Source organism: Rhincodon typus, chromosome 43, assembly GCF_021869965.1.
Source record: "Rhincodon typus isolate 14 chromosome 43, sRhiTyp1.1, whole genome shotgun sequence".
Lineage (NCBI taxonomy): Eukaryota > Metazoa > Chordata > Chondrichthyes > Orectolobiformes > Rhincodontidae > Rhincodon > Rhincodon typus.
This window is the reverse complement of record NC_063374.1, coordinates 6,311,601-6,332,163: the sequence shown is the minus strand read 5'-3', so window position 1 is coordinate 6,332,163 and position 20,563 is coordinate 6,311,601. Positions and strand designations below refer to the sequence as shown.

General features: G+C 46.8%; 1 protein-coding gene and 1 long non-coding RNA gene across 2 annotated transcripts in view; both read right to left on the bottom strand.

The window, feature by feature from the left end:
* The window catches only part of LOC109936336 (integral membrane protein GPR137-like), a 42,842-nt gene extending 34,702 nt beyond the window's left edge, over positions 1-8,140 (bottom strand). The window contains exons 1-3 of the mRNA XM_048619756.1: positions 8,001-8,140; positions 3,634-4,153; positions 1,666-2,125 (exon numbers count right to left, since the gene is read on the bottom strand). Of these exons, the coding sequence (XP_048475713.1) occupies positions 1,666-2,071 (406 nt within the window). The 5' untranslated portion in view covers positions 2,072-2,125; positions 3,634-4,153; positions 8,001-8,140. The remainder of the gene's footprint in view (positions 1-1,665; positions 2,126-3,633; positions 4,154-8,000) is intronic.
* Positions 8,141-14,012: 5,872 nt separating this feature from the next.
* On the bottom strand, positions 14,013-20,081 carry LOC125487685. The gene is made up of 2 exons (XR_007266045.1): positions 19,801-20,081; positions 14,013-14,159 (listed from the first exon to the last, which is right to left on the bottom strand). It is a non-coding gene; the product is annotated as an uncharacterized LOC125487685 (long non-coding RNA).
* Between the last annotated feature and the right edge of the window lie 482 nt (positions 20,082-20,563).

Sequence of the window (20,563 nt, the reverse complement as noted above, 5' to 3'; positions counted from 1 at the left end):
TATCGCAGATTCTCCAGCATCGGCAGTTCCTACTATCTCTACACTAGCTTATCTTGTTTGTGCTCACAAAAATAATAAACTGGGTTCAGCTGATTATTGCTGGCTTACTTGCATCTTTATTTGCGGTACATCAGTCATTTCAGGATCCAGTCATACTGAAAGGAGAGAGGGCAGGTTTAACCTTTGAACAGAAGGTTTCTGTAGCACCATTCAAGAGTCTTAAGGCATTGCAATGGTCCTTGCTGTGGGATGGCAGAGGAGGAAAGAATGAACCAAGATATCTCACCACATGACTGAGCACAAGAGAGATTGGGAATTGGAGCTACCTGGAAATAATTAATGGAAGGGTGCTGAACAGTAATGTGGCCAAATGTAAACAGGGCAAGGGTGAGAGCTAAGGGAGTAGCTCCGATCAACATTTCTCTCTCAGCCAAACGTCAACAAACCATGTTAGCCAATATAACAACTAAATGCCATTTGTGGGAGCTTGCTCTGCACAAACTGGCTGCCACATTTCGTTGGCCGTGAACCACTTTGTGGCCTCCTGAGATCACAAAGAACGCTGCAGAGAAGGTCTTTATTTCTACAGATGAAGGAACAGGGAGAGTCTATGATAAATTAGTTCCTCTGTTAAGGATTGAGGAGGATAAGCCACAAGAGGGGCTCGATCATAGGGCAGCACGGGTCTGGGTCTGGGTGGAATGCTTTTCGGAGGGGTGGTATGGAACCAATGGGCCTAATGGCCTGCTTCCACACTGTAGGGATTCTATGATTTGAACAATGGAGGTGGCTGAATTGCCTTTGCATTCCTGGTCTGTCTAAGGTGCAAACATTTTTGAAAAGGAAACGTGCATTTACATATATAACAACTCTGAGAAACAAAGATTTCTGAAATGTTGTCAATACTGAGAGTTGACATGCATTTGATAAGACTCCAGAAAATACTAAATGGATTGAGTTACATGTTGGCATGGGGTGTGTGTGTGCGAGCGCGGGAGTGACAGCGAGCTTGTGCACGCACGCAAGTGTGTGTGCGCGTGTCTGTATTTATTGGGTCTTTAACCTCATCTTCGCATTTATCTCTAAAATGTCACCTCCGAGAAGTAGCACTGCCTCAAACTAAGCTCAAATGATTAGGAGCTGGATTTGAACCCACACCCTTCAGCTGGAGCAGATGGGGAACTGATGCCTAGCGGTATTAATGTTAGACTCTTATTTTAGAGATCCTGGTAATGCTCTGGGGATCCAGGTTCGAATCCTTCCATGGCAGAAAGCAGAATTTTAATTCAATAAATATCTGGAATTAGGGGTGTAACGATGACCACAAAACCATTGTTGATTATCAGAGAAAAAAAAACAATCTGGGACTCCAGACCTACAGCAATGTGGTTGACTCTTAACTGCCCTCTGGGCAATTAGGGATGGGCAATAAATGCTGGCCTGGCCAGTGACATCCATATCTCATGAATGAATTTTAAAAATGTCGCACTTCCTGTTTGGCCCAGGTAAAAAAAGATCGTTTGAGACTCTCTAAAATAAAGATGCCAGCTCAAAAACAAATAGAGAAGCGCACACACTTGTCAATACTAACAATCGCAGCCTGAGGGAGATTTTCAATTTGCTACAATCATTCATCTGCCTGGTCAGAAGTCAAACACAATTAGCCGTCCCAAGCTGCGAGAAAGCTTATCATAATTACCTGAGCAAAGTACATATTCATGAGACTGAGGGTGAAGAACTGCAGGCAGACTGGGAAGCAGTAGAGCAGCCAGAAGGAAAAAGGACCCAGCGTGTTGGCTTGGATGGTGTCTCGGAAGTAAAACGAGAAGAGGGTAGTCCTCAGAGCAGCCCACAGGAGACACAAGAAGAGAAAGACAGTCTGGTAGCTGAACTTCTTGTGCCTGTAATGCAGCACCAGCCAGAGCTGGATGTAGACCAGGAGGAAGAGGAGTCCGTAAAGTGCAGTGTAAACAATGGTCAGACCCAGTGTAACCGAGGGCGGAACAGCAGGCTGCAGGGGTTCTGGGCTCACGGTACTCAATGCAATATCCATAACTTGTAAACCTTCCATCTTCAGGTCCAGAACCACGATGGCCACTATGCACCGGACTGATCTCAGAATAACCTACCAGGAGAGAAGTTTAAATCAAGTTTAAAGTTTAACTTTGAATCAGAGATAGTTTATTAATCAATCAATCAGCAGATAACAGACAGACACCTCCAACGGAGGGGAGAGTTGAACACACGGACATGTACAACACATAACCCTGCTCTAACCAAAACTACCAGGAGGCTTTCAAAATCAACGGTTGCTGGGGTGGGAAGGGGAATTCAGACGTATGAATTCTAGTTAAGCAATCGATAGAAAGAGGTCTAGGGTTCATGCCCCAAGCATGATTGTGCGGTGATTTCTTCCAGAAGACAGTTTGGGGATATTAGGGGAGGGCAGCACTGGGTTCAGCTGTAATGCTCCTCCCTCAGCATTAAGATTCAGACGTGCAGAGCATCCCACTTTGTAAAGGTACTGGCTACTGCCCAAACCCAGTGGAATGGTATCCGAGTGGGCACACTCAGAGCCGCAAGCTGATATTAGCACAAGACGGCTCCTTGGGAAGGTACTGTCAGCCACAAAAGCTGGTACCTCAGAGGGAATCATTTGACCTGCAGCAATCTCTGTTACTGTTTTCGCATGGTCATGAATATTCGCTCCCAGTGCGTCTTCTCCACCTGGTTGACAATAACTCCCTTTAAACAAGTGCCAACTGGTGTTTTCTCCATTCTGGGCACCCTGGTGTGTACCCAATCCATACCAGGCTGGGCACATACAGTGAAACACTTCATGAAAAGCAACGGCAGCGTGATATTATCCAAATGCCGGCATCAGCTCTTGTGCAGCATCCAAAGTGCTGAATTGGTACAGGGGTGGGGGATTTGTGCACAGCCTTGGTACTGTGGACATACACTGACTCAGGAATGGATCCAGACAGTTACCACACTTGTCAAGATTTCTCCTGGGTGCCTTCCAAACAGATTATATTCCATTGATTTTGCAACTAAAAAGGGAAAAAAAAATAAAAAATCGAATTTCAAATTTCTAGGCAGGTGCCTTTTTCCAAGGATAGGAGATTTTAAGACTAGGGGGCATATTTTTAAGGTGTGAGGAGAAAGATTTCGAAAAGACATGGGGGGCAACTTTTTTTTTTAAAACACAGAGAGTGGTTCGCGTGTGGAACGAACCTCTAGAGGAAGTGGTGGATGTGGGTACAGTTACAACGTTTAAAAGACATTTAGTTAAGTACACGAGTAAGAAATGTATGGGCAGGTGGGACTAGTTTAGTTCGGGATTAGAGCCAGCATGGACTGCTTGGACCAAAGGGTCACACAGCATGGAGACAGACTCTACGACTCTAGATGAGCACCAGATCCCACCCCGTGGATAAAAACACAAGAAAAATCGATGGTTTAACCTTGGGGAAAAGTGAAACAATAGAATCGAATGTCCACCAGATTGACTTTGTTTAAATGAGTTCCCAATTACTTATACTGTGCACAGAGGAGTCTCCCACGATGGTTAATGTAGACCTGAAATGCTCAGAATTAAAGTTGAGAGCTCGGTTCCGGTAACCTTCTCACCTCTGAAAGATGGCAAAGGGACAAAACCAACAGGCGGCTCAGCAGAACAAAAACAGGTCCAGTTCAAAGATGGAAGATGCAAAATGTCTGTCTGCTAGTTCCACCTTTTCTTCCTCAATCAGCTGGGGCCAAACTTTGTCAGAATGGACCAGTCAGTAAAAATGTGATATTAAACTTCTTGGCAAAATTGGGTGGTCTTTCTCCTGCACAGTTTAAACAGCTCTCCAGTTTCTAACTTTCCCACACCCCTGACCCCGCTGAAAGGACCACAGTGTTGCTCCGATAATGGATTGTACCAATGTTAACGACACGTAGCCTGGTCCCATCCCCACTGTTGGGAAACCGTCATTAACTCAGGACTGGGACGGTGTCTTCCTGCCCTTGAATGCACGGCTTGGGTGAAAGTTGCCCAGAGCCCCTCAAAGGCACTTGTCATCTACCCCGGCATGGTTCGGTTTGATCCAGCATACTGTCAGTCTTTGGTGATCAGCAGATATAAAGAACAATCCTCTTCCACCTGCTAAATAAAAGAAGAGATACTTTTACACTTCTTCATAATCGCCAAGTGCAATGCTCTCACATAATTCCAACAGGTACATCATAACAGTATGCACCACAATTCAGTCAAGACTGGGCTGCTCCCAATCCAAGCAACTGAACTCCAGGAATCAACTTTGCAGTGACTGACATGCAACACAAAATATTTGCCACAGTTCAGAGGGAACTTTACTCTGTATCTAACCTTATTCTGTCCTCGACCTGGGAGTGTTTTATGGGGATGATATAGCATGAACTTTACTCTGTATCTAGCCCAGTGTTGTCCCTTTCCTAGGAATGTTTGATGGGGGACAGTGCAGAGGGAGCTTTACTCTGTATCTAACCCCATGATGTCCCCGTCCTGGGAGTGTTTGATGGGGACTTTGTAGAGGGGGCTTTACGCTGTATGTTACCCTGTGATGTCCCTGTACCAAGAGTGTTTGATGGTGAAGGTGAAGAGGGAGCTTTACTCTGTATCTATGAAATCTTTGAAGGGGACAATTTAGAGACGTCCACCATACCTGCTCTGGGAATGTTTATTTTGGACACTGCAAGTCTGAAACACAAAATATTCCACTCCCTCATTGATAAACTGAAACAAAGTCACATGGACTAAAAAGAAGTGTGCAGAAATGACCACAAAGGCATGGTCTCATCATGTACAGCTTCAGATAAGGTTTTAATAATAGCTTGACACTGACAATGTTATCAGAACTGACGAGATCTTCTAATGATTTCTACTTACTGATTATCCCCTAAACAAAATAGCTGTTGCTTCAAACAAAAATGTCAGAATTGGGACAAAGGGAAGGAGCATGTCCCACACACAGGAGGGGCAGCCAAACATTTTAGAGAGTTGCAGAGTTACTTCATCCTGTTCCGACCAATTTCACAATAAATTGCGATCATAAAAACAGGGATGAGAAAGACAGTTGTAAAGTTCAGACTGACGCCTAACCAATTATCTGTTGGGAAGTGCCTGCTTGGACCACATTCCACGAGTACTCTCCCTTCCAAGCCTCTCAGGCCAAGTTCTCTCTTGAAGATTGGTCATTTTTCCACAAAATCATAAACTCCCTATCAATGATGCATGCACAGGAGTACAGGAATTTAATGCAGCGTTGCTGGGTGGAAAAAGAAAACTCACGCCAGCCAAAGGTCTATTTGAGGCCTTGCAAACTGCAAGCAGTTTACAGGGAGAAAATGTCAAGCGTTTAAGCCATGAGCTGCACCACAGCTCCCTTAACAAAAGACTATTCCTTTCCCTAACAAGAGCTGTTACTGTTCATTGTCCAAGAATGGAAGTATTAAAAACCCCAGGCCACTCTACAGCAGACAGAAATCCATCACCAACACAAAGATATTCATTAAAATGAACCTCAGAGGAAAAAAAAACACTGGTCAATATAACTGAAAATAAATGTGGCACAAAACTCTTAGGCACCTCAGGGATAAACATTTATAACAAATTAGCTGCTGCTCATCTCTCATTCCTTCAAAAACTGAAGCGGATGTGAAATCCTGATCCAAAAAACAATACGAGGGACTGTACTGTGAACTAATACCGCTGCCTCTCCCCACTTCCCTCCCACTATCTGGTTTGGATTGCTGAATGAACAGATACACACGCACACAAAGTGGCATTACCGTTGCTGAATCTCCCACAGTTAACATCCCAAGATTAACAAGAAACTGAACTGGAATGGATGTATAAATAGCATGGCAACAACAGCAGGTCAGAGACTGTGAATTTTGCAGTGGGTCGCTCACTTCCTGACTCCCCAGTGCCTCCCCATCATCTCATAAGACCACAAGAACGGAATTAGGCCATTCAGCCCAGACAGTCTGCCCCACTATTTGATATGTTTCTCAACCCCATTCTCCTTCCTTCTCCCTTACTAATCAAGAACCTAACTCTGACTTAAACACACTCAATGACTTGGTTTCCGCAGCCTTCTGCAACAACAAGTTCCACAGATTCACCACTCTATGGCTGAAGAATTTAAAGAAATTTCCAAGGCACAGGTCAGGAGTGTGATGGAATACGCGCCACTTCCCTGGATAGATGCAGCTCCAGCAACTGTTGAAGCTGGACACCCTTCAGGGCAGAGCAGCCGGCTTTGATTGTGTATTGGTGATGGAGACAGTGCCAATGACAAAACCATTTATCATCTCCAAGACACACCGCAGAAACTGGGCAGCACCTACCAGTGACCTCTCCCTCCCAGGAGGACAAGGGGCCACTTGCAGCTACAAAATGCCTTCCAGGTCATACATCATTCTGACCTGCACTATATCAGCTGTTCTTTCAGTGTCGCTGGATCAAAGTCCTAGAATTCTCTTCCTACCAATATATTGGGTGTACCTACAAGTTATGGACTTAAGCAGTACAAGAGGTTTACCACCATCTTCTCAACAGCAATCAAGGATGGGCAATAATACTGGCCTAACCAACACTCAAGGAATGAATCAAACACAAAGTCCGTCATGAATTCTGGAAGTGATGGTAGCGTGTGTATGGAATGAGCAGCCATTCTTGGGACTTTGTCGGTGGGGGTGGGGGTGGGGGTGGGGGTGGGGGTGGGGTAGGGGACCTCCTGTGGCCCCGTTTGTCGGGGGGGGTGGGGGGGGGGGGGGGGGGGGAGTAGTGACTTCCTCTGGACTGGGTTGTCGGGGGAATAGAGACTTCATTGGGTCCGGGTTGTTGGGGGTTAGGTACATATCCAGTGGCTGAACGTGGATAAGGCTGAGACAGTAAGCAACCTCCCAAGAGACATTGGGACGTTTCTCCCATCCCATCAGAGTCGTAGAGTTGTACAGCACGGAAACAGACCCTCTGGTCCAACTCGTTCATGCTGACTAGATATCCTAAATTAAACAAGTCCCATTTCCTGGCCAAGACAACAAGGTGTAGAGCTGGATGAACACAGCAGGCCAAGCAGCATCATAGCAGCAGAGAGGCTGACGTTTCGGGCCTAGACCCTTCATCAGAAAAGGGGGTTCTGAAATAAATAGGGAGAGAGTGGGAGGCGGATAGAAGAGGGATAGAGGAGAGGAAACAAACAGGTCGAAGAGGCAGGGATGGAGCCAGTAAAGGTGAGTGTAGGTCAGGAGTTAGGAAGGGGATAGGTCAGTCCAGGGAGGACGGACAGGTGCTAAGGAAGGTGATGTGGCCGTAGTACCTGGTTTGCTTCAGGACGTCCATTTCCTGGCGTCTGGCCTGTATCCCTCTCCAACCCCTTGTGTTCACGTACCCATCCAGATGCCGTACACACATGTCGTTACTGTGCCAGCCTCCCTTCACTTGCCCCCCTGACAGCCCGGTCCAGCTCCCCAAGAAAGTCCCTACTCCTAACGAACAGGTCCCGAGGAAGTCTCTACCACCCACATATCCAGAACCCAGTCCTGAAAAAGCCTTCCCAACCCCAACCCCAACCCCAACCCCAACAACCTGGTCCCGAGGAAATCCCTACCACCCGATAAACGCAATCCCAGGGAAGTCCCCCTCCCCCTGGTAAGTCAGACCTGAGGATTCCCCCTCCCCCTGATGAATTAGCCCTTGCCTACACTGCCTCCACCCCAGTTGGGGGGGACTATCTCCCTCACTTTGGAAGGTTTAATGGGGACCACCTTTCTACACAGGTTGGAGCAGCCGAGACCATTGGACAGGTTTTGGGGGGGGGGGTACTGAGGGGGAAAGAGGTTCAATCCCCCAATTCCCCCCCCCCCCCCTTCCTCCTCCACCAATGGAAGATTCTGACAGACCCCCTTGTCTCTCTCCAAACGCCCCGTCAACTGGAGACAAGCTCGCCCAGCGAACCCACTCTCACCTCCCACTTCATCCTTCTCCGTCACGTCCTTCGACTGCCGAGCGATGAAAACTCCGTCTAGCGCCTCTCTCTTTGAATTTGACTTCGAGTCCCAGGCTCGGCTTCGGACCCGTTCACTCCGTCAAGGGTCGGGGGGTGGAACCGGCCCCCGTCGCGCCTGCGCATCAGCCGGCGACTCCGCCTCCGCCCCCCCAACCACAACCGACCGCGCCTGCGCATTGCCGCCCACCGCCTCCGACTGCGCCTGCTCACTCCCGTGAGTGGGGCGCCCGCCGCGCGAAGCGGCTGCGCGTGCGTGAAGTCCAGTTGCCACCAGAGCGCTGATTCCTTTGGTGGTGGTGGTACTGGTGGGGGGGGGGGAGCAAGGATGCGCATGCGTGCAAACGCGGCCGCGGAGCTTCGCGGGAGTTGTAGTCTTTCCCATCCAGCATGGGTCTGAAACAGGCTTAGAGGCAAAAAAAATACTGCAGATGCTGGAATCTAAGGTAGAACAACAGGAGGCTGGAAGAGCACAGCAAGCCAGGCAGTATCTGGAGGAAAGTAGCAGTCAACGTTTCAGGTATTACCCTTCTTCAGGACTCATGGCGAAGGGTGATTCCCAAAACAGTCCTGAAGAAGGGTCATAGCCGAAACATTGACTTCTCCTTTCCTCCGAATAGGTCTGAAGCTGAGCAAGAAAGATACAGGAGCAGAATTAGGCCATTTGGCCCATCAAGTCTGCTCCGCCATTCGATCACAACTGATATATTTCTCAACCCCATTCTCCTTCCTACTCCCCCTAACCCTTGATTCCCTTACCAATCAAGAAAATATTTACAAACAAAACCGAAAGAACTGCGGATGCTGTAAATCAGAAACAAAAACAGAAGTTGCTGGAAAAGCTCAGCAAGTCTGTCAGCCTCTGTGAAGAGAAATCAGAGTTAACTTTTCAGGTTCGGTGACCCTCAGTAAATATCTATCTCTGTCTTAAAGATGCTCAAGGACTTGCCCTCCACAGTCCTTCTTGGTTGGAGTGTTTGTATTGTGAGACCAAGGTTGTAAGAGTTTACTATCTCCCAGTACTCCACTGATCACAACACATATGGAGGATGCATTCGGGGGATTTAACAATCGGAAATGAGGAAATGGCCAAGGCGTTGGACAGATATTTTGTGTCAGTCTTCACAGTGGAAGACACAAATAACATGCCAATAATTGATGACAAGGAGGCGTGGCAGGTGAGGACCTAGAAATGATCACTATCACTAAAGAGGTAGAGTTGGGCAAGTTAATGAGGCTCAAGGTAGACAAGTCTCCTGGCCCTGATGGAATGCATCCCAGGGTACTAAAAGAGATGGTGGGGGAAATAGCAAATATGCTCATGGTAATTTAACAAAATTCACGGCACTCTGGAGCAGTTCCTGCAGATTGTAAAACAGCAATGTGACACCACTGTTTTAAAAGGAGGTAGACAAAAGGCAGGTTAGCTTAATTTCTATAGTAGGGAAAATGCTTGAATCTATCACCAAGGAAGAAATAGCAAGGCATCTGGATAGAAATTGTCCCATCAGGCTCATGAAAGGCAGGTCAAGTTTACTGGAATTCTTTGAGGATATTATGAGCGTGTTGGACAATGGGAAACCAGTGGATGTGGTGTATCTGAATTTCCAGAAGGTATTCAACAAGGTGCTGCACAAAAGGCTGCTGCATAAGATAAAGGTGCACGGCATTACAGGTATTGTATTAGTGTGGATAGAAGATTGGTTAACTAACAGAAAGCAAAGAGTGGGGATAAATGGGAGTTTTTCTGGTTGGTGATCAGTGGCTAGTGGTGTGCCTCAGAGATCAGTGTTGGGACCACAATTGTTTACAATTTACATAGATCATTTAGAGTCGGGGACTAAGTGTAGTGTATCAAAGACACGAAGATGAGTAGTAGCGCAAGGTGTGCAGAGGGAGAAAGGTTGGTTAAGTGAGTGGGTAAGGGTCTGGCAGATGGAGTACAATGTTGGTAAATGCGAGGTCATCCATTTTGGTAGGAATGACAGTAGAATGGACTGTTACTTAAATGGTGAAAAATTTGCAGCACACTGCTGTGCAGAGGGACCTGGGTGTCCTTGTGCATGAATCGCTAAAAGTTGGTTTGCAGGTGCAAACCGGTATCAGAGGCAGCCCTTGACGTATTATAACACCCTCCTCAACTGACAGGGAAAGACTGCTCCCTAAGACTCTGTGACGGGTCTGCTTCCCTGAAGCACATACAGTGAGCTTGTTGTCTGACCTACCAGCACGTGGTGTACAAGTGAGATAGGCTAAAGCATGGCCGTGCAGCAAGATATCGGCCCCCTGTTACTGAGGACTATTGACCTGGCTGTGTGTTAATTGGTGGAGGTGCTGTGAGGCTCCAGGTAGGCACTGAATGAGTGGCCACCAATAGAGAGAAAGTGAGCAGGCCTGAGATGCAGCCCTGGTCCAATTTGTCAGCTGCCCTCCCCATGCACAAAGTGTCCTTGTAGCTTCCAATGCTAATCTTGGCACATCCTGTGGTGCAAATCTTTGCTTTCTGAGGAGCCTGTGAGCGGGGTGGAGAAGCACCGTGATGTGTTGGCAGATGTGAAGAAGGTTTCCTAAGATTGCAAAGGGATCTTCACCAATTGGGCTGAAAAATGGCAGATGGAGTTCGTTTTGGATAAATGCACAATATTGCATTTTGGTACAACAAACAGGGGCAGGACTTGTTCAATTAAAGAGCCTTGGGTAGTTTGTAGAACAGCGAGACCTAGGGGTTCAGGTCCATAATTCTTTGAAGTTTGCGTCATAAGTAGACAGGGTGGTTAAGAAGGCGTTTAGCACGCTTGCCTTCATTGCTCAGACCTTTGAGTATAGGAGTTGGGACGTTATGTTGAGGTTGTATAGTACATTGGTGAGGCCTCTTCTGGAGCACTGTGTCCAATTCTGGTCGCCCTGTTATAGGAAGGATATTATTAAGCTGGAGAGGGTTCAGAAGAGATTTACCAGGATGTTGCTGGGAATGGAGGGTTTGAGTTATAAAGAAAGGGATGGATAGGCTGGGAATTTTTTCACTGGAGCGTAGGAGGTTGAGGGGTGACCTTATAAAGGTTTATAAAATCATGAGGGGTATAGATAGGGTTAATGGTAGGTGTCTTTTCTCTAGGGTGGAGGGATTTCATATTTTTAAGGTGTGAGGAGAGATTTAAAAAAGACACGAGGGGCAAATTTTTTACACAGAGGGTGGAATGGACTTCCAGAGGAAGTGGTGGATGTGGGTACAGTTACAACGTTTAAAAGACATTTGGATAAGTACATGAACAGGGAAAGGTTTGGAGGGAAATGGGCCAGGAGCAGGCAGGTGGGACTAGTTTAGTTTGGGATTGATGTCAGCACGGACTGGTTGGGCCGAAGGGTCTGTCTCTGTGCTGTATGGCCCTAAGTCGGGTGCCAATGCTCTTCAATGAATGGTGCCCATGGGTCGTGCCTTGAGATAATGTTTGGAGCTGAGGAACATGGAGGCCCCATGCAGGCAGCAGCAAAGCTGAAGTCGTCCGCTCTAATTTCTGTGTTGAGAATTCATGGTGTCCATCTTGATCAGCACATTTGCTGGGATGGGAAGCTGAATATAATAATGAGATGAGCTGTGGTGTTTAACAAGCAATAAAACGCAAACTCCACGCCCCAACCCCAGCCTTAACTGGCAATTTGCAACTTGATTAACGTACATCAACCCCTCACACTTGGCAATGTGTTCAACAGATGCAGCAAGTTGCCCCCAGTGTCAAGTAGGCCTCACCACACTTTTCACTCTATTCTGTCACAAATCTCACCAAGGCCCGAAACCCGTCCCATTAATTTGCATACCACTCATGTGTGCCCCTTAACACCATGCTGACTTTGTACAGGCCCTGAAAGGAGGTGAAACTCAGAAAGAGCTGAACTTTGGGCTTTTAATTGTTCACGCGCAAGAAGCCAGGAATTGTCCATAGATTTCAGTGGGATAACAGGTGACAGTGCTGGGGAGGTAATGGCCTAGTGGCATTATTATTGGACTGTTAACCCAGAGACTTAGGTAATGTTCTGGGGACTGCGGTTTGAGACCCACCATAGCAGATGGTGGAATTCAGTAAAAAAAATTCTGCAATTAGGAGAGTAATAATGACCTTGAGTCCATTGCCAATTGTTGGAAAAAACCATCTGGTTCACTAATGCCCTTTAGGGAAGGAAACCGCCATCCTTACCTGGTCTGAGCCTACACGTGACTCCAGACCCACAGCAATATGATTGACTTTTAACTGCCCTCTGAGCAATTAGGGATGGGGCAATAAATGCTGCCTGGCCAGTGACACCCTCATCCCGTGAAAAGATAAGGAAAATGAAGTCGCAGAGATGGGGAGGGGCCAAGGACATTGATGGATTTGAAAAGCAGGTTGAGAAATTTGAGATGAAAGGCATAACTTGATTGGTAAGTGGTGTTGAGGTGTGATTTTTTTTTTCAAGTTGGTGGTGGAGTAACAACAGAAAATGTAGGCTTCTCAGCCCAGGAGCACAGAGCTTGTCTGCTCCGTCTGCTTTAGTTTTATTTTACTCTTTCTATGCTTTTTTTTAATGTTTCCATTTATTATGGTACCTTACCTTCTTTCAATAACCTCGGCAAAAGGCATCTTTCGGCCCAGTGACGAGGTGGTTTCCGAAGGCCCAAAATGACGGTCTAGGCCTGGTGACTGGCGGGGCGATCTCCCATCATGGAGGTCTTCTTTGGTGGCTGCCCAGGTATTCCAGCAGCCTGAAGTGAAGGCCTAGTGCCAGCGCCGAGGTCTGTTCTTGGCCCAGTGTGGCAGTCTCGGCCTGGTTTTCCAGCGTACCCCATCCCCGGGAGCCATTTAATTGAACTATGATGAACTTTTATGTTTTCTTCTTGTTTATGATTTCTGTTATTAATTTAAAAGCGATGTGGTATATAAAACTTTTCACTGTCTCTTTTTTTTGTGAAAATACACGTGACAAAAAAATTGCTATTCTGATTGGGGAATAGAAGAAGATGTGAGGACCTTAGACAGCAGATTTCTGAATGAACTCAGGAAATGTAACTGGACAGGTTAGTGACTTAAACAATGTGAGCAGGGTGAGGTCATTGTCGGCCTAGTCATTCAGGAGTCTGTCCATCTTGGGCTTAAAAATAATCAATTACCCTGACTTCAACAGTCATAGAGTTACAGAGATGTACGGCACATAAACAGACCCTTCGGTCCCACTCGTCAATGCTGACCAGATGTCCCAAATTAATCTAGTCCCATTTGCCAGCATTTGGCCCATGTCCCTCTAAATCCTTCCTATTCATGTACCCATCCAGATGACTTTTAAATGTTGCAATTGTACCAGCCTCCACCACTTCCTCTGGCAGCTCGTTCCATACACATGCACCACCCTCTGTGTGAAAAAGTTGCCCCTTGGGTCCCTTTTATATCTTTCCCCTCTCACCTTAAACCTATGCCCCTCTAGTTTTGGACTCTCCTACCCTGTGAAAAAGACCTAGTCTATTTACCCTATCCATGCCCCTCATGATTTTATAAACCTCTATAAGGTCACCCCTCAGCCTCCGACGCTCCAGGGAAAATAGGCCCAGGCTCTCCCTGTAGCTCAAACCCTCCAACATCCTTGTAAATATATTCTGCTCCCTTTCAAGTTTAACAACATCTTTACTATAGCAGGGAGAGCAGAACTGAACATACTATTCCAAAAGTGGCCTCACTGATGTCCCGTACAATTGCAAAATGACCTCCCAAATCCTATATTCAATGCACTGACCAATAAAGGCAAGCGTACCAAACACCTTCTTCACTGCCCTGTCTACCTGCGACTCCATTTTCAAGGATCTATGAACCTGCACCCCAAGGTCCCTTTGTTTGGCAACACACCCCAGGACCTTACCATTAAGTGTATCTCTGGGGAGGAAAACTCTGTAAACTCTCCAGACAGAGAAAGTGGGAAAATTGTTGACCTCAGTAAACAGGCAGACCCGTGGTACAATCATTCTTTATTAGACTAAATCTGATAGTTCCACCAGTTCCACGAGAGAATAGTCTCAGCGATTAGTTCAGATGAGAGCACTCTGGAGGAGGTGTGAACACGCTTGGATCGTGGATAGTTTTATTCAAGTTGAAGGATCTAGGAATTAGAAACAGAACAAGTAAAGGCTAGTTCAGAAACATTCCAAAAACACTTCACACACTGTGAATTGCTCACTCTATGGGAAAATGCAGCAACTGTTCAAATCCGGCATAAGGAGAGCTTCCTTTGGATGGCATGGTGGCTCAGTGGTTAGTGCTACTGCCTTGCTATGCCAGGGACCCGGGTTCGATTCCAGCCTTGGGCAACTATCTGTGTGGAGTTTGCACGTTCTCCCTGTGTCTGTGTGGGTTTTCTCCGGGTGCTGTAGTTTCCTCCTACAGTCCAAAGATGTGCAGGCAAGGTGGATTGGCCGTGCTAAATTTCCCCATAGTGTCTAGGGATGTGCAGGTTAGGTGAGTTAGACAAGGGAACTGGGTCTTGGTGGGATGCTGTTTGGAGGGCAGTGTGGACTTGTTGGGCCAAATGGCCTGTTTCCACACTGTTGGGATTCTGTGATCTAACTATTCTTCTAGTTGGTGGTCACAAGATCTTTTATGTTTTCCTTGTGTTTGGAGCTCCTACCTTTCTGCCTATTAGTCTCTTAAAACAAAATATTCCCAAATGTTTAAGTGCATTAGACTTCAAGTGCATTTATCCCATGCCCTGGAGTAAAACCTAATTCCCAAAACTAAAAGCTCTAGGTCAACGCTAGAATACATCGACCATAAAATTCATGTTGACAACAAAGTGGAGAGGAACGTTAACATGACGAGAGTTTCAGCAGCAAGTGAATTGAGAAAGTGGGGGGGCAATGTAATGGAGATGGAAATGTGTAAAGTAATGAAGACGCATGTCAGATAAGCTGCCTGGTAAATTAGCAACACAGGAGGAGTCAACAGAATTAATGGTATCATCAGAGTACATGTGAAAACTTATGCTTTCTGTAATAAAATCATAGAATGCCTACAGTGGGAAAACAGGCCGTTTGGTCTATTCACCAACACTGAGGAACATTCCACCTAGACCCAGCCCTGTAACCCCACATTTAGCACGGCCAATCCACCCGAACCTGCACATCCCTGGGCACAATGGGACAATTTAGCATGGCCAATCCACCCTAACCTGCACATCCCTGGGCACTATGGGACAATTTAGCACGGCCAATCCACCCTAACCTACACATCCCTGGACACTATGGGGCAATTTAGCACGGCCAATCCACCCTAACCTGCACATCCCTGGACACTATGCGGCAATTTAGAATGGCCAATCCACCCTAACCTGCACATCTTTGGACTGTGGGAGGAAACTGGAGCACCGGGAGGAAACCCACGCAGACACAGGGAGAATGTGCAAACTCCACACAGACAGTCGCCCAAGGGTGGAATTGAACCCGGGTCCCTGGCGCTGTGAGGCACTGGGCCACTGTGGCAGAAGTCCATTGCCTGTTCTATCCAATTGTACAGGGGGTGCCAGCCTGAATTATACCATTCAGACTGCACTCAATTCTAAGAGTTTCTAGGGGTCAGAATTCTATCCCACACATCACAAGGGCAGGGCTTATGGCAAAGTTTTTAGGAGATTACTCAGGATAGTTCGGAAGTCACTAAAAAGCAGTTCCCAGATTAGCGGCAGTTGGGAGAATTGATGAATATAGGAGACAAAAGCTAACACCATGTTAGGCAGCGTTGTTGTTAGCGGTGCTGCTGTAAAGGCAGCTGGACTACACTGACTCTGTGCGCTGGGGAACTCACTGAGAATTCCAGCATTAGTGGATGGTTGATGCTGTTAGGACTCAGGTAGTAGTTTGAGGGATTAGCAGGCAACAAAGTGTTGGAGTTAGGACTCAAGAAAGGTCCAGGGAGTTGTGTAGCTCTGTAGAAGCCACAGTGACTTCATAGTTCGGTGAAGCTGTGCTAAGAGTGAAGGAAATCTGCATGCAGTATTAATGCAACTGAACTAGATTGGAGCTCAGGAAAAAAAAATACGAGTGTAGTTCTCACTCAGTGAAAAGCTGGAGTTGTGCTTGAAAGACAGTGTAGTTTCAGGAGTCCAGGTGACTATAGACAGAAGAACGGGAAGTGGTTGACCAGAATTGGAATAGACATTGAGGCAGTCCATGAGGGGATGACTCTTGAGAGGGAATTTCAAGCCCAGATTGGCCAAAGTGAAGAATCGTCATGCTCTGTGAAGATTAATGAGATTTGATGACCCACCATGTCATTAACATCTAAGAGGGATGGATTGGATCAGGGACATGGATGGCGTGAATAGCCGAGGTCTTTTTCCTCAGGGTAGGGGAGTCCAAAACTAGAGGGGCATAGGTTTAAGGTCGGGGGAAAGGTATAAAAGGGACTTAAGGGGCAACTTTTTTGCACAGATGGTGGTGCGTGTATAGAATGAGCTGCCAGAGGAAGTGGTGGAGGCTGGTACAATTACAACATTTAATAGGCATCTGGATGGGTACATGAGCAGGAAGGGTTTAGAGGGATGTGGGCCAAATGCTGGAAAATTGGGGTCAATCAGTTTTGGATATCTGGTCGGCATGGGCAGGTTGGACCGAATAGCCTGTTTCCATACTGTACAATTCGATGACTCTATGAATGACAGTGGAAAGGTGTTGGAGGTGTGGTCAACTGTGTGAAAGACACCAGATAGCTTGGGAAGGGCTGAGGAGAGGAAATTTACTTTTTAGTCGCATTCACGCACATAGCAATGATGAAAATGGAACTTGTGTAAGAAGTCAGAAATTGGAGGACCGCGGAGATCTTGGGGTTGGGATTGAGGTTTCGACTGGAGAAGGTTGCAGAGATAGGCTGCGGGAGGTGAGTGGGGAAGAAGACGCTGTGGAGGCACTTGACAGAAAGGGTCAAGAAGATGAAAACTGGGACAGTGGAGGTGAGCAAATAGAGGAAGTGACGGATCAACTTTTGAGAAGGACATAGTGCAGCAGAAATTTAGGGGAGCCTCATATTTACACAGGCCGTGCTGGGATAGTCAGCCCTAGAGAAAATAGTGGCAGACGAGCTGTGGAGGAGATGGGCTGGTGAATATTACAGAGGTTTATGTGTGTGGAATGAACATCCAGAGGAAGTGGTGGATGTGGGTACAGTTACAATGTTTAAAAGACACTTAGATAAGTACATGAATAGGAAAAGGGATATGGGCCGGGAGCAGGCAGGTGGGACTGGTTTAGTTTGGGATTATGGTCGGCACGGACTAGTTGGACCGAAGGGTCTGTTTCCGTGCCGTGTGACTCTATGTTACAGAGAGTGGAGTTTTGTATACTCCCAGGCTGAGAGAAGGGAGCGAGATTAGCCAGGAGTGACCAGATTATATCCCCCTAAATTAAGGGTTCAAGTGAAGTCAGAAACTGGAATATTGAACCAAGAACCAAGAATTGATGTGCATGACCCTTGTGGTGACCCAAATGGGTCATCACCACAACGCATATAGTACTCTAGTGCCCAGTGTGAGGGACTGGGTATGACTTTTGCCCCTAAGCCAGAAGGCTGTGGGTTCAAGTCCTTTCTTTGAGGGGTTGGCACAGTGGCTCAGTGGTTAGCACTGCTGCCTCACATTGTCAGGGACCCGGGTTCAATCCCACCCTCGGGCGACTGTCTGTGTGGAGTTTGCATGTTCTCCTTGTATCTGCATGGGGTTTCCTCTGGGTGGTCCGGTTTCCTCCCACAGTCCAAAGGCGTGCAGGTTAGGGTGGATTGGCCGTGCTAAATTGTCCCATAGTGTCCGAGGATATGTAAGTTAGGTGGATTAGCTATGTAGAATGCGGGGTTACAGGGATGGGCCTAGTTGGGGTGTTCCTCAGAGGGTCAGTGTGGACTCGATGGATTGAATGGCCTGCTACCACACTGTTGGGCTTCTATGATCTAAGTAACATGGAGAGTTTGAGTTATAGGGAGAGGCTGAATAGGCTGCAGTTTTTTCTGTGAAGTGTCGGAGGCTGAGGGGTGACCTTACAGGGGTTTATAAAATCATGAGGGCATGGATAGGGTGAATAGCCAAGGTCTTTTCCCCCAGGGTAGGGGAGTCCAAAACTAGAGGGGCTTAGATTTAAGGTGAGAGGGGGAAGATTTAAAAGAGACCTGAAAGACAACCTTTTTTTAATAGAATCCCTACAGTGTGGAAACAGCTCCTTTGGCCCAACAAGTCCACACTGAACCTCAGAGCATTGCACCCAGACCCATCCCTCTATAACCCACCCTAAAGTACACATCCTTGAACACTACAGGCAATTTAGTATGGCCAATCCACCCTAACTTGCACATCCCTGGAGGGGATGAGGGACCCTGGGGCACAGTCTCAGAGCAAAGGGACTGAGATGGGGAGGAATTTCTTCAGCCAGAGGGTGGGGTGACTCTGTAGAACTCATTGTCTCAGAGGGCTGTGGGGCGGCCAAGTCATCGAGTGTCTTTAAAACAGAGATAGATCAGTTCTTGATTGATCAGGGGGGCAATGGGTTATTGGGAGAAGGCAGGAAAGTGGGATTGAGAAACATATCAGGCATGATCGAATGGCCGAGTGGCCTAATTCTGCTCCTATATCTTATGGTCTTAATGGAGGCTGATGCCCTCAGCGCTGAGGGAGTGCTCGCTGTTAGAGGAGACTCTCCAATGAGGTATAAAGCAAGGTCCTATAAGCACAGGGGAGGAGATGGCCTTTGTGGTGTTTAATCGCTAGACTGTTAATCCAGAGACCCAGAAAATAGCCTGGGGACCTGGGTTCAAATCCCACCATGGCATTTGAATTCAATTAATGTCTGGAATTAAGAGAGTAACGATGACCGTGAATCCATTGTCAATTGTTGGGAAAAAACCTATCTGGTTCACTAATGTCTTTCAGGGAAGGAAACTGCCATCCTTACCTGGTCTGGGCCTACATGTGACTCCAGACCCACAGCAATTAGGGATGGGCAATAAATGCTGCCTAGCCAGCAATGCCCTCATCCCGTGAATGAATAAAGAACTCTCACACACATTTAAGAGTTTAATTAAAAGCAAAGTGCAGGAGATCTGAATTTTTAAAAAAGAAGGTTTTGGGGTAAACTGAGCGGGTCTGGTGGCATGTGAGAGGTTTGCGAGCACTGGTGCTATGAGGGAGTTAGTTTAGATTTTTGGGGTGATGTCTCTGAAGTAGGACAAGCCGACATAATATCCTCAGCTGATACAGGGACAAACTGAACTTATGAAGCCAGTGTCAAGTGGCTCAATTGCATTTGAAAGACAATCGGGGTTGGCTCTGGGCTCAAAGTTGGTGATAGGGGATCACATACTGAAATGGCTCCAGAGAGGCTGTTATCCATCAGCAAGTCACTGTGTCTTTACACGGTCTGGCTCCCTCAGAGCCAGCTCTCAGAGTGAACAGAACCTCCCGACACTCCTGTTTATATCTGTCAGCCAGGGCTCCCTGATTGGACCAGGCTAACAGCCCCAATCAGGGAACTCATATTCTATGAGGTTCTCCTGTCTTACAATCAGTACAAATATTACTCATCTTCTTGGTATTTCACTGCTGCATGAGGAGAGAAATGGGTTCAGTTACAATACCAACCTGTCACCCCACCGCCTTTTTACCTCGAATCTAGGGAGTGCCAGACGTTGGCAAAGCAAGCACCAGACTGTGTGAGGGAGCTGGGCGCAGGTATGAAAGGCAAAGTTACAGAAAGCATTGACCAACTCACGTTACAAAGATCCAACCCTTGTCCTTCCTGTAGGAGACCTCGGATATAGGGAGACAATTGAAATCCGTGTAAGACAGGACAGAAATATCTGAAAAATAAACCATAAAAAGGTGGTCATTTCAACATTAGGGACTAGAAGGAGAGCTGGATGTTTTCAGCGTTTGTGTGGAAAATAACGTTGCGCATTCAGATGATGTTGCAGAGAGGGTAGCATAAAGAGGAGAAATGGGGAACTGGGAAATTTAACACTGAAAATATAGAGACATTCAAACATTTAAAAAGCTCTTTTAGTACAGGGAGAGACATAATAGGCTGGGGCTGTTTTCCCTGGAGCATCAGAGGCTGAGGGGTGAAGGTTTATAAAATCATGAGGGCTATGGTTAGGGTGAGTGGTCAAGGTCTTTTCCACAGGGTAGGGAAGTCCAAAACTAGAGGGGCATACGTCTAAGGCGAGATGGGAAAGATTTAAAAGGGAGCTAAGGGACAACTTTTTCACATAGAGGGTGGTGTGTGTATGGAATGAGCTGCCAGAGGAAGTGGTGGAGGCTGGTACAATTACAACATTTAAAAGTCATCTGGATGGGTACATGAATAGGAAGGATTTAAGAGAGATATGGGCCAAATGCTGGCAAATGGGACTATATTAATTTAGGATATGTGGATGGCATGGACGAGTTGGACCGAAGGGTCTGTTTCCATGCTGTACATCTCTATCTCTATAACCGCAGAAACGATATCATCTTCTGATTGCCCGTGTTCTGAA